General features: G+C 32.8%; 1 protein-coding gene across 1 annotated transcript; it reads left to right on the plus strand.

Moving 5' to 3' along the window:
- Nucleotides 1–242: 242 nt before the first annotated feature.
- Nucleotides 243–5,929, plus strand: LOC147405766 (HVA22-like protein a). Its single transcript, XM_086433608.1, has 5 exons — nucleotides 243–457; nucleotides 647–673; nucleotides 1,215–1,337; nucleotides 3,839–4,085; nucleotides 5,565–5,929. Exons 1-5 carry the CDS (start codon nucleotides 402–404, stop codon nucleotides 5,649–5,651), a joined length of 540 nt encoding a protein of 179 aa, XP_086289734.1. The 5' UTR covers nucleotides 243–401; the 3' UTR covers nucleotides 5,652–5,929.
- The last annotated feature ends 8,071 nt before the right edge of the window (nucleotides 5,930–14,000 follow it).

Here is a 14,000-nt window from a genome sequence, read left to right on the forward strand (position 1 = left end):
AAATTCGAAAAGTAAATTTTGTGGAAATAGTTTTCCACAGCGTTTCTATTTTCTAAATAAGACAGGTGGATTGGAATCTGGAAACGTGTCATCATTTGAGTGGGTTCATACGAACAGACGGTAGAACTCTAACGGCCGTTAACTTGAGAACTTGCTAGAGAGGATGGCAATTCCGTAATTTATTGAACAATTAGTGGCATCTTTGATCTATGCTAGTCACTCACAGTCTCAGAGAACGAGGTTCCCAGTTCCCAGTTCCCACTTCCCAGTTTACGAGTCTAAAGTAACTGCTTTCTCTGATTTCCACACTTGTCCTCTCTCTGTCTCTCAGAGCCTTTAAAAAGAAACAGAGCTTCAGAATATCAGATCAAGAACAACTGAGAAAAATTGAAATTTGAAAGATGGGTTTGGGGAGTTTTCTCAAGGTGGTTGCTGCCAATTTCGATGTTCTTGCTGGGTATGTCTAATTTTTATGAATTTCTGGATGTTTTCTTGCTGAATTGTTTATGGATCTTTAATTTTTTTGGGTGTTATTTTCGTTTTTGTAGAGAAGTTGGAATTTGTTGAATCAATGCCTTGTAATTGTGTTTATGTTCAGTCCATTTTTTAATCTACATTTGATTCTGTTTATTTGGTTGATTTGCAGGCCTGTGGTTAGTCTAGCTTATCCCCTGTAAGTAGTTTTTTTAACCCTAGATTTGGTGATTAGATGGTTAAGAATTCAATTTTTTTATTTGTTTATTTTGCATATAATATGTGATGCTATGTTCTTGATTTTTCTTCATCTATTGTAAGATTAATTAAAATTCTGTAATAATATGCCAAAAAAATTACTTTTTTTCCCCTTTTGCATATCATGTTTTTACTATATGATGCTTGAACTGGATGTATCAAAATTTTAATATTGTAAGATTAAACTGAAATTCCCTAATGGTGTGCTAAAAATTCCTTCTTCTTTTTTTTCTGGTTCATTTTATTCTCATGTTTTGAAATTGTTATTTTTCTTAAAATTTAAATTAACTTATTTTGATGTCCTATAAAATAGAAATTTGTAAAAAATATGCCAAAAATTCAATTTATTTTATTCTTTTCTGTTCTTTCAACTGATCTACATCATGTGATGATGTATTAGAAGACATTTTTAAAAAGTCCATTCTTGTTGTAATATGGTGGTAAATTGAAATTATGGTTCTCATTGTTTGGGTTCTTGACAGATATGCCTCAATCCAAGCAATTGAGACTAAGTCTCCTATTGATGATCAACAATGGCTAACATATTGGGTTCTGTATTCTATGATCACCCTCTTTGAGCTAACTTTTGCGAAGGTCATTGAATGGTAAGTCCCCCCACCCCAAAAAAGGGAAAAAATAAATTGCAGTTTCTTTATGAGAATTGTCTTGATTTTCCTTTGATCTTGAATAAGCCATGAATAACTGTAATTTTCAGAAATTAAATTACAAAAAATCTTATGTTAGATGCGGCTTTTTTCATTTGTTTGACTTTGTATAAATAGTTATCAAATTTTCCCTAGTGCCCTTGCTGTTTTGTTCTATTTGCCTTAGAGATGTCAAATCTTTCATCCATTTTTCTATCCTATGAGGCATTCTATTTGGTGTTCCTTTTTTTCCTTCAGTTTGTTGTTGTTTGGGATATACCCAATTTTATTTTGAGAGTTTCTATTGCCACACCAACCTTTTCTAGCGCCACACCAAGATGTGTGCAATTCTTTGGTGATTTGCATATATATTGGGGTGGCATTAGCAAAAGTTGGCGTGGCAATAGAATCTCTCTATATTTTTTAGGTTTGTCGCAACTAGCATATTTATGCCCTTTTCATTGAGAGGGCATACCCTGTGGAGGATGCTTCCCTTCGCCATATGCTAGGTATTGGAAGGAATAAATCATTGAGCTTTTGAAAAGATTGTAAAAGTCGCTCTAAACATCATTCTAAAAATAAAGGCCTTACTGTTTAATTGATCAATTGTTTTTGACTAACGCAGAGGGGTTTTCTTTGAAGATTCTATGTTTAGATGGAACATGCCTATGAATTTAAACTCCTGGATTTTTGTATGTTCTTCTTTTCTGGCTTTAACCTTGGTTTCTCAACCATTGGGGTTTGCTTGTAATTGTTCATTTTTGCTATTTTTTAATAAATTCTTAAAGCTATTAAAAAAAAAGATTGATAAAAGATTAATTGATTTCCTTATTAAGGGAATTATTTCACAAATAGATAGAATCATTGTAAAGATAAATCTAAGGGATTCAAATCCAACTCTTGAAAGCCTTTAGACAACCCCCAAATTAGTTGAATCATGCCTCACAGTGTTAGCATTTCTTTAAAGAAAAGTCCGACAATTTCTGAAGTATTTTAGGAATCATAATCCATTTCTGTTTTTTTTTTTGTTAGCTACCTATATTAACCATAGTGCCATGGTTATAAAGTAAGTTTCATAAATTTACATCATAATGAAAAAGGTAAGGAATATATTCACCAGGGATGCAAATTCTGGTCTTTCTTTCAACTTTTTGTAGCATTCAACTTGCATCAAAGTTGTCCTTCTCACTTGTGCCGTCACCAGTCTTTGTTGTACATGGCCAAACCATCTCAATCGACTTTTCTTCATTTTATCTCCATATGAGGCTATTCTTCTGAAAATCCCCTTGAATTTGTTCATTATTAATTTATTTTTCTTTCTTACTCTTACCTCTTATCATCTAAATGTCCTCTTCTTTGATGTTTTCATTCTTTTAATATGTATTTCAATTGGCCAACATTGAGCTCTATAAAATATGGCTGGTCTCACTATTGTCTTGTAAAAAATGTTTGATGGGTATGTAACATGATAGTCCATACCGATAAAAGAACATGATACTTCATAAGTTCGCTTGCACTTAAGCCATCCAATATAATTCCGTGGGTCAGTGATGCAAGGAATACAACAATGATGATACCTGTGTTTAGTATTTCAAGGCCTTTTTTATTGAAAATGCTAAGAATGCAGAAACCCAAATATTTCTTTTTTTGTGACAACTCAAGGCATAGCTGGTTCTGCTTGATTCTGTCCTAGCAAAAAAAATGAATGGGTTATATTTTATAGTATGTTTGTAAGTCTCCTAAATTTACATGTACAATCTGACTAGCTAGAATCTTAACTTGTATTTGTGGATTATATCAAAATAAGACCCTTCCTTTATTTTTATGACATTTGATCCAACTAGCTATGAAACAATAACTTGAATTTATGGATTATTCAGAATAATAAGGTCTTATCTTTATTTTTTTACCAATAATTGTCATTTGGTTATTTGATGTCTGCCTACTTGAAAAAAGAGAGGCTTTCTGTCTGTTATGATGATATTTCTTGGGATCTACTTAATGCTTTGCTTTTTCTGATTGATAAATCTTTTTTTGATAAGGGAAAGAGTCTGACTAGCCTTAGTAAGATTTCCACCCTTGTTAAGGCTCGATGAGCTCACCTTGTGGTGTCCAAAAACATGATCTGATGCCACATGGTTGTAGAGGGCAAATTCTATGAACTTTGAATTTTTTTTCTTTCAAAATTTTTCACCATTGAATTTTAATTTTAAATTTGGGAGTTCCATGGAAGTTTAGTAGCCGTCCATTTTCTAAACCTTGGATCAAGCCCAGAAAAAAGTTGTTTTTAGAATTTTTTTTCTTGGATCTGAGTTTTTCCATGAAATCTAGAGGGCTGTGGTGTTGGATTGCCAATGTAGCAATCCATTTGAGTAATATATCCTTCCGTTTTCAATGATTTGGATAAAACTAAAACTAAAAGTTACTAAGCCTTGATTTGAATATTTTAATCTTTACGGTAGGCTCCCCTTCTGGTCTTACGCAAAGCTGATCGCGACCTGCTGGTTGGTCTTACCTTACTTCAATGGGGCTGCATATGTTTATGAACATTTTGTTAGACCGATGTTTGTGAACCGACAAACAATTAACATCTGGTACGTGCCATGGGGGAAGAAGGACCCGTTCAGTAAGCCAGATGACATTCTTACAGCTGCAGAGAAATATATACAAGAGAATGGGCCAGACGCGTTTGAGAATATCATTAGCAAGGTATGCCCAGTATTTATTTATTCATAAGGGTATGCTCAGTAATTTGGAAACTCCAGTTTTTTTAGTGTTTGATGAAACAATTGTCTCAAATGAAGGCTAGGCATTCCACCTTACTCTATTATAGAGAGAGAAATGATTTTAGAAAACAAAGACCATGGTGAAGTTATGAATACATAGCATCGAGAAAAGAACCTACATTTGCACCATTCAAGCTTTGAAAATTCTAATAATTCATTGATGTTGTAAGATTACATTTGCATTGTGCATTGGAATTTGTTTCAGTTATAAGCTATCTTGTGATTTTCATCTCCCAATTGTTAGCAAGGCTTTGATGATGATGATGAAATGTGAAGTTATAAAACCATTTTTTATTTAAGAGCAAATATCGGTTGGGTGGCCCATCCCTGTCAATGAAAGTTCATGCCTGTTTACCCACAATCGGTCTCGACGTATCATTTGATGCCTCAAATGGGCTGGGTCTTGGAAAATTTGATGACTGGAATTTCTTTTTAAAAGGTGCATCAGTTCAAACCCTAATCGACAAGCAAAAACTGGTTGGTGACATAGGTTATAGAGAGGAGGCTGCACCATACATGGTGGGTCAGTGCACGTAACTATATGTTATTTTTCATTCAAACTTTAAGCCTAATACTGTTGGAACTGATTTGTGCGTGGACCTCTATACCAGTGAATTGAGGTCACTCACATTGGTAGTCAATGGGTGAGGCCTTATCATTTGTTTAGGTTGATGGTCCACACCGTATTTCCTTTTCATTGCGATGGCTCAGACAATTGTAAGACCCGTCTAGGGCCTAGGATTAGCCCATAAACCTAGTGATTCATCTAGGCCCTCCATTATCCGTGTGGATGTTGTCCCACACAATGCTTCATCTTTAGTTGATTTGAAGATTGGCCTAAACACTTTGCACAAACTTAAGCATTATTTTTTGTGCTAATTTCTGTTTTTGGGTTTTTGTGGTATCTGCAAGGCTGTTACAAAATGTTTTTTGCAGTGACAATATTTGAATTTTTTTTTTTGATCGGTGACAATATTCGAATTTTGAAGTCTAGACTTTTAGAAATCGATTCGAAAACTTGCAGATGTTCTCCTTGGAAAATTTTGAAAATGATTTATAAAAATGGGATATTTCTTATTTCTTTCACCCGGTAATGTGACTTGTTTTTGTTTCAATCTTTTCTAGTTGAATAAAGGTAGATTTTAATTTACCATTATTGGGTATTCTCTAAAGAATAATGCTGAAGTGACCTCAATATTGGATCTCACATCGCATACCCTGACATGAAAGTGTATGGGAACCATAGATACTTCCCCCCCCCCACCCCCCCCCCCCCCACCCCCCCCCCCCCCCCCCCCAAAAAAAAAAAATAATAATAATAAAAAATAATTTCTGCACCAATGGTTAATCTGAGATTTGCTTGGGGACCAAGTTCACATTTTTTTTTTCTTCTGTTTTGCAGGCCAATAATGAAGCGAGGTCCAGATCCAGACAGAGTAACAATTATACGAACTATGACGAGTACTATAGCTATGGAGGAATTAACTGAGTTACGACGAGGTCTAGAGATATTGAGTAATGAATTGTGTGTATATTTTCTCCATCAAGCAGTTCCTCAGGTGAGGCAGAACACCTCTTGGTCATGTTATTTCTGTGTATACTTTGTTTCTGCTGTCATTATTGTGAAATCATCTTCGATGTGTTTACACATGTAATTATGATGTAGGACATCTACTTGACGAGGGACATCTTCAATTCTAGTAGGATTTGTTTCTATTTTTTAGTTCTAGTAGGATTTCTATTTCATAGTTACTTTTGAGAGTATTATTCTTTGTTATAGTTTCTAATTTATTATTATTATTTTTTTCTTTATAAATTCGTTTATATTCTTAGGCTATAATTAGAAGAACTTGTAAGTATCCAAATTAAGTTATATTAGGTTTAGAAAGTTGTTATTATGTTATAGATAGATTAGGAAAGTTACTTTTTAGTATTTTATAAGGTTTCTAAATTGTTATGATGAAGTTATCTATATAAGGAGCTTCAAATACGAATTTAGTTATATATTTATCAACTAGTATTTATGTCTTCTGATATTTTCATATGGTCGAAGGTGTCAGAGGTTTACAGGGTGACCCTTTCTCACATTTCTTTTCAATGTCTAACATCAGTTTAGGTTTTCATGTCAACCTATGCAAATCAATGGTTATTTGATTTTGAAATGGAAGGGGGAGTTGTTACCATTGCCACCAAGTTGGGGTTCAGGAATAAGTTGACGAGGGAAAAAATCGAAAAAATAAGAATCGGATTAGGGTTAGAATTGTGCAAGTGTTCTTCTAAGTTCTTATTTTTCTTTTTGCTAGGTAAGAAAGTGTTAGTTTTCATCCATGGTTTCAAAACTCTGTTTGATGTGTCGTCTCATTTACGGACGAATGAGTAATCTCATCTTGGATGAGATAAACCATTTAACTTGGTCTACAATTATTTATTCTTATATATTTGTATGAAAATAATTATAAATATATATGTGTGTGTTTTTGAAAATAAGTTAGTTTAGAAGATGTTTAGTCATAAAATCATATTGTATTTAGATAATAAATATGTAAATTAAAAAAAATTATTTTTTAAATAAAATATAAAAAATCCCAGTTGACTCGGACGAGATTTGAACCTAGATCATGGGTTCATTGGGATTTGAACCTAGGTCATGGGATCAACCCTTCTCTAGCCTTACCAACTTAGCTAAGTTGATACCTTCCAATGGTGTTATTGTATTATATCATCAAATCTCATATTAAACTACAATCATAAATCATCAAATCCAATATTTTGATATTACATATTTAAGATTTGCATTGTTCAAATTATAAAAAGATTTCAATCATGAATTCAAATAATCAAATTCCATATTGACATCATCCTTACATCGACAAAAAGTAATCACGTCCAGAGCACATTAAAGGTTTATATCGTTAAAAATATAAAAGCATCACAATCATGGATTGACGTTAGGACATCAATTGATGAAAATCATCAAATTCAATCTCATTCTCATTTTGATACCTTATTATTAGGCGGGTTGGGTCGGGTTGGGGTTCAACTGTTTCCAACCTACACTTGATAAACACCGACCCATGCCCAACCCGGCTTTAAGCATAAAAATGTTCAATCCAAACCCAACCCAACCCAAGTCGGGTTGGTTTATTCCTCATTGATACTAGATGATTTATTTATAGTAATTGCTTATAAAAAGATAAGTGGTATATAAAAAAATGTATAAATTTACAATTATTTGTCCTAAAAAGGATGATGACGATGATGAATAATTAAAGTTTGAAAATTATAAATGGGAAAGAATCAAAGATATTTTAAAAATACTTTTAAATTATAAATATATTAAGTTCGGGTTCAAGCTATTTGATGTATATGCCTGAACCCAACCCGATTTCGTTTGGTCAATATTTTTTTGCCTGGAGCCTACCTAATCGTGCCCAAACCCAACCCAAGGTCGGGTTGGACCCATGGGGTTGGGTTCGGGTCTGGCCCGCCAAGTTGCTGTCGTAATTTCAGAGAAATATTGATTCCTTTATAAGTTTAAATCCAGTGTGAATGCTTTCAAGTCTATCAATGGAACATGCAAAGGTTTCTTATTAATATGTAAAAATGGGCCAAATGCCTCATCTTAACCTATAACCGAAATCCCTTGATTTTCCTTTTTTTTTTTTTTTTTTTTTCCCGAGAAATCTGTCACCATCGAACTCTTCAACCTCTATGGTAAGTTAGTTTTAATCAATTGAAACTCATGGTCTATCCATCGTTTTCAACCTCACTTTAAGCTTAAGCTCTCGTTTTCTTCGATTTGAAAATTGAAGTAGATATGAATCTTAAGGTTGAAGATGAAGGAAAAACACGTAATCCAGAAGGCTAAAGATGGTTGGTTGTGGGAATAAAAATCAAGGGTGTAGTGATCCTAATATGGAGAATTCCTTTGAATATCCTCCCCTCTCAACCATACACAATTCAGGACGAGTGTATATTAGGAAGAGAGCTTCTATTGACACCCCAACTTTTACTTCTTACACCCCAATTCAAAATAAAGAAAATAAGTAAATGGTTGAGATGCCAATAGCAGTTTTCTCCCGTTTTTTTTTTTTTGTTAGATTTTTATTTTTCTGGTTTAAGATTTTATATGAGCCTAATTATAATTGTAAACAGCTACTGAAATTGTTTGAACAAGTAACATAATGTTTTGTAATGTTGAGATAATAATTTAAGCCAAATCTTTGTAATGTTTCAATAATGGGTTTTAATTTTTAATTGGGGTGTGATAAATAATTGAAGAAATTGGGTTTAATAAGTAAAGTAGGGGTGCCAATTGTAGAGTAATTGGTTAGATGGATTATGAACAGTTCTTTCGTTAAGTCAAATTGAAGGTAGGTTTTGTCATAAATGGAAAGGCGGAGCAGTTTGGGCCTACTTTTTCACTTTTAGACTAATGAAAAGCCAAAACAAAGGCCAAATATCGGCACGTACTGAGAAAGATAGGATTCAGTCAACAAACAAAGGAAATTAAAACACTCCCTTCTTTTTGTCCTAACATGGATAAAAAAGAAACGGTTCGAATAACATCTACTAATATCATCGAAACCATTGTTACAATACTTCTATGAGAGGACTATATTAAAAAAATGTAAGAAAACATCGAGAAAGCAACAAAAATTTCTTGGTTTCAACTCTGCGACATAGAAGGAATAGGAAAGGACCATATAGAACTATTTTAAAACGTATCAGCCGACCCGGTCTACGAATCTATTCCAACTATCAACGAATTCCTAGGATTTTAGGGGGAATGGGGATTGTAATTCTTTCTACTTCTCGAGGTATAATGACAGACCGAGAAGCTCGACTAGAAGGAATCGGGGGAGAAATTTTGTGTTATATATGGTGATCTTTTTGGTATCTGAATTGCATTCAGAACTCAAACGTGACAACGGTATGATAATACAATATGATGACAATGCAGCAGTTGTCATTGATCAAGAAGGAAATCCAAAAGGAACTCGAGTTTTTGGTGCGATCGCTCGGGAATTGAGACAGTTGAATTTTACTAAAATAGTATCATTAGCTCCTGAGGTATTATAAATACTAATAGATGAGATCATGATTATAGTACGGTATCTGAAATGAAATAGATTCAAGTAATTAGTGGATTGTGTCTCACGCATATACCTTTAATAAAATAATTCATAAAAAAAAATGGAGCATGTTGATTATATCAAAATTCGGAGGCACCAATAATTATAGTTCGTCATGGGTAGGGAGAACATGGGTTAAGTAATTAAAAGTGCTTGGATTTCACTTGGCATCTCCCAAGCATAGATAAATGAAGAGGGTACACAAACATCATCAAGTCCTTACTTTCCAACTTTGGATAAATTTTCAAGTGAAACTTACTCTTCACATAAACCCTGTTTGGTACATTTCAAATCATTTGTAACTATAATTTTTTTTTTCTCTGAAATAGTATTTTATATGTGTTTGATGACATTTCGAAAAGCTTTTGTCTTGCAAATTTTTTTTATATAGACCACAAAAATTCTTAAGAAATTCTAGCGAATGGTTTACAGTACACCTTTTGTGAATGTCAAGTTGGATTAAATGATTACAACCAAGATGATAATGGTTTTAAATATTAAAAATATACAAAATCATCATAATTCATTAGTTTTTTTTATTATAAAGAACTTCTATTGCAACACAAACTTTTGCTAATGCCACCTCAGATGTATGCTAATTCTTTGTGATTTACTTTTGAATTGGGGTGGCATTAGCAACAAATGGTGTGGCAATAAAATCTCTCTTTCATAAATACATATGCATTGTGCCTTTGGCAAACATTATTATTTGAAGAAGATCAACTAAATGATTACAACCAGGATGATAATGGTTTTAAATATATATATAATACAAAATCATCATAATGCTTTAGGTTTTTATATATACTCCAGGAGCATAACCCCAAGGGATTGGCAAGTAGAGTCGTGATAAACTCCTCAAGAAGGGTAGGTCAAGTGTTCAAAACCCCATGAAGCAATGAATTTCTTGGAGCCACCCTCCATTGGCCTCTAGGGTCTGTTTGACCCTCAATCCAATCAATTGCACGTAAGACTTTTTAAGGGGGCGGTTTGTGTGACTGTGGGATTAGTCTTACCTGAGTGATGAGGATACTCACACACACACACACATACATACACTCCTGGATCGTAGTCTTTTCTTGAAAAATGATCTAAATGCCCTCATTTTGAACCTCTTGCCAAAATCATTGACTTTTTTCTCTTTCTAAACCATCTTCGTTCTCTAGATTAAATGTGTTATTCTCATTGTCATTCTCAAAATTCCATCTCTTTCAACCTTTAAACAAGATAGGACAAGTTTAGATGGGTATTTGGCAAGAGAAATCAGGAATTATTATCGAGAGGTTGAAGATGGTTGAATAAGATAAATAAAAAATTCACAATAAATACCCACGAGGGGTTTGTCGCGATGGTAAAAAAACAGGTTGACATATACATAGGTCCCAACTTCGAGTCTCTTCACGCCCTTCGAATAAAAAAGTTGTGTACTATGTGGAATGATGCACATAACCTTGGATTAGTCCTATCAGATATGTTGAGTGTCAGATGAACGGGTCGGGCAAAACTTGGTCACAGTCTAGCCCCCCATCTATGGGGATACCAAGATATCAAAAAATAAAAATAAAATTCACAATAAATGTTAACAAGAAATTACTGCAAAATTCGTTATGTTGAGAAAAAGAGGAATCACATGAAATAATTTTGGAGATTTTTTGGTGGTCAAAAAGCAATAATGAATATATCATTGAAAATTATTAGCAATGCAAATCATTTCTAAATGCAAGAAAAATTGTTTCATACCAAGCAAGACTTTGGTGTAATAGGTTTTCTTAAATCTTAACCATGTGATACACATGTTTCATAGGTTTCGGTCCAAAAGCAGTTCTTTATCTTTCACATCTGAAAAACGAAAAATTTATTTAGGGTGTGTTTGTTTGATGAGAAAATCATTTTTCACCTAATAAAATTGATGGGACCTGAACTTATCCAAACAAATCGTGTGGGCCCACCAATGAATATGCTTCTCTTTATCCATTTCATGCCAAACCAACGCAAGCTCATGGCGTGAATCTGAGTTTGATGTGACCCATAAAAAGGCTATGCTAAGCTTAGGGCTTAAAATGGTCGGATTTGATTTGAAATTTGAGTGATCCGAATTTATTTTTTAACAGATTTGATTTTTTCAAGTACATCCAAATTAAAATATGGGTTGATGTCCCTTGACCTGAGTCCGATACGGGTTGGATATAGACCCATTTTTATATCTGAATGATATATTATTTTATATGTGTATGTTATATTTTTATATTTTTAATCTATTTTCATCAATATAAATGAGTGTTAAGTGCACTGGTCACCCCTTCTTTTCAAAAGGGGAGAGAGATATTGAGTTCAAATCACATTTGAGCCACATTTTTTAATAAATTACTTTGTAATGATTTGAAATTATTCGATCTAACCGACTCGAATTAATTAATTCAATTGAATCAAATTCGGATATGGGTTTAATGAAAGTAAACAAAAAAATCAGATTTGATTAGAGCTAGTAGGATTTGAATTTGGACCCGAATTAAAAATCTGGATATGAATATGGGTAGCTTGAACTCGAACCCATTTTATGCCCTAGCTAAGCTTATGGCTAGATTAGCATGTCATGAGTCTTGAATTTCTTGTATTCTTAAATACACAAAAATTAGATATTTAATGTTTTTTTAGACCTACTAATCCTATAGATAGATCGATCTTTTGATGGACCTTTGCACGTTCTTATCAATCGAACTCATTTTCTCATTTGGGAGATTAGCAAAATAAAATCCATAGGCTTGTATCCTATAAAGGATTGGAATTTGTCACTAATATATATATATGTATATATATATATTTGCTATGGCGGGCCGGACGTACCAACAGACAACCACCTTACACGTGTACAACAGTTAAATATAATCACTTTATGTATTAGTAAAAAGAATTACCTCGTCCAAAACTTGTATCTCAATATAAATCTTTTCTTATTTTTTTTTACAAAAAAGTTTCAAATTTAGGAAGGTTTCTTGGATCAAGATCCTCGGACGATAAAGTTGGCAAGGATACCATAAAACTCAGTTAAAAAATGAGTCTAAAGTCATTTACTTGTAAGTTGAATTTGATACTTACATATTCAAAGAGATCATCTTTTATTGTAACTTTCTTCGTAAAAATCTTGTAGATATTGTAGTCTCCTATTTGAATTAAGATTTTTTTTTTTGTTGTAATTTTATCTATTATGTTACATTTTGTATTTAAGAGTGATAATGGGCCGGTTTCGACTTGTTTCTTAAGGTACTTAGAACCATAATCATTATATTTTTTTCGGTTCCAATTATTGTTGGTTTCGGTCCAAAGTAACTGAAATCGAAATCAAAACCGTCAAAAAACATGGGTACACATCGATTCCGATTCTCAAGAATCGAATGAAAAAAAAAAGTATTTTAAATAATTTTAAGACTTTTTTTCCTTTAAAAAAATTAACATATCATCTACAAAATTATTAACTTGGTCATAATTTTCTATACTAAATATTAGTTAATATTATTATTTTTTTAAATAAAAATTTATCTTCTTTAAAAGTTTTAAGTTTTTAGAAGAGATAGCTTATTTTAAGCTCCAATTCATAGTTTACAAAAAAAAAATTAAAGAATTTTATATAACGTGTATTAATTTTGAAATTAAAGAATGGCTTAAATCATCTATACCATAAAAAAGTTTGACAAAATAAATAGGTTCTAAGTACTCTCAGGTAGCGCTATCGGATAGAACTTAACCGGTCCGGCTCCTATCAATTAGATTTCATTCTAGACTTAGTTCTAATCGATTCCAGTAAAAAGAGAATCAGAATTAGAGCTTTTGTTTCAGTTAAATGGGTACGCATTGACACCCCTAGTTATATTAGACTTCTTTCTAATATAATAATCACTTTCTAATTTGATATGGGAATATGACTATAATTAGAATCTTAAAATCTTAGGATATCTTCTGGTAGGATTCGCAAGGATTCCCTCGTTATTTTTATGATTTTCCCCTTAATGAAGACTATGCTCATGCGAGTAATTTGATCCTGCCACATAATTAGCATGGCTGACACATGGATGTCTTGGTTAAGACCACTCATTCGTCGTGCCATTCTCCAAAGAAAAAAAATGTGGGGGCACTTTTATCTTTTCACTCGAGTTGATGGCTTTCATTAGAAGTCATGGAGTAGTTCTAGGCAGTCATTATCATAATTAATTATCAAATTGACAATCAATTAAGGGTCTTATTGTTTATGATGACTTTTTTTGTAATACCATGAACAATCAATTATTTGACAATGATAAATAAAAGTAAAAAATAAATGAAATCTATTTACATAATGATAGTTATAAATATACTTCTTCATCTATCTCCCGCCAACTTCCTCCTGGTACTTATCCAATTTGATCTTATCCGATCATAATCGATAAATATCAATTGCAACTCTTTTTTTCTTTTTTTTTGGTTGATGGCAAGAAAGCTCGACTAGTAAGGGTGAGACAAATAGCCTCTTAAAGCATCATATGTCAATCAAATTTCTCGGTTACATGCAATACCCCAAAAACCACACCTATCAGGAAAGTAGGGATAAATCTCTGTGGGTGGCTAATGAGGAGGGCTTGAATTCATCAATTACAATTCTTATCAAATCAAACTTCGATCTAAATGTTTAGCAAACTCCATTCAATAAAATATCAAATAAATTATAGATT

The sequence above is a fragment of the Akebia trifoliata genome, chromosome 3, assembly GCF_017979445.1.
Source record: "Akebia trifoliata isolate Shusen 1 chromosome 3, ASM1797944v1, whole genome shotgun sequence".
Lineage (NCBI taxonomy): Eukaryota > Viridiplantae > Streptophyta > Magnoliopsida > Ranunculales > Lardizabalaceae > Akebia > Akebia trifoliata.

Bases quoted from the DNA above. Each gene is read 5' to 3' on its own strand.
- LOC147405766 (XM_086433608.1), top strand. From the start codon at position 402: ATGGGTTTGGGGAGTTTTCTCAAGGTGGTTGCTGCCAATTTCGATGTT. The intron at 458-646 runs GTATGTCTAATT...GTTGATTTGCAG, and splicing joins AATTTCGATGTTCTTGCTGG to GCCTGTGGTTAGTCTAGCTT. The intron at 674-1,214 runs GTAAGTAGTTTT...GGTTCTTGACAG, and splicing joins GTTAGTCTAGCTTATCCCCT to ATATGCCTCAATCCAAGCAA.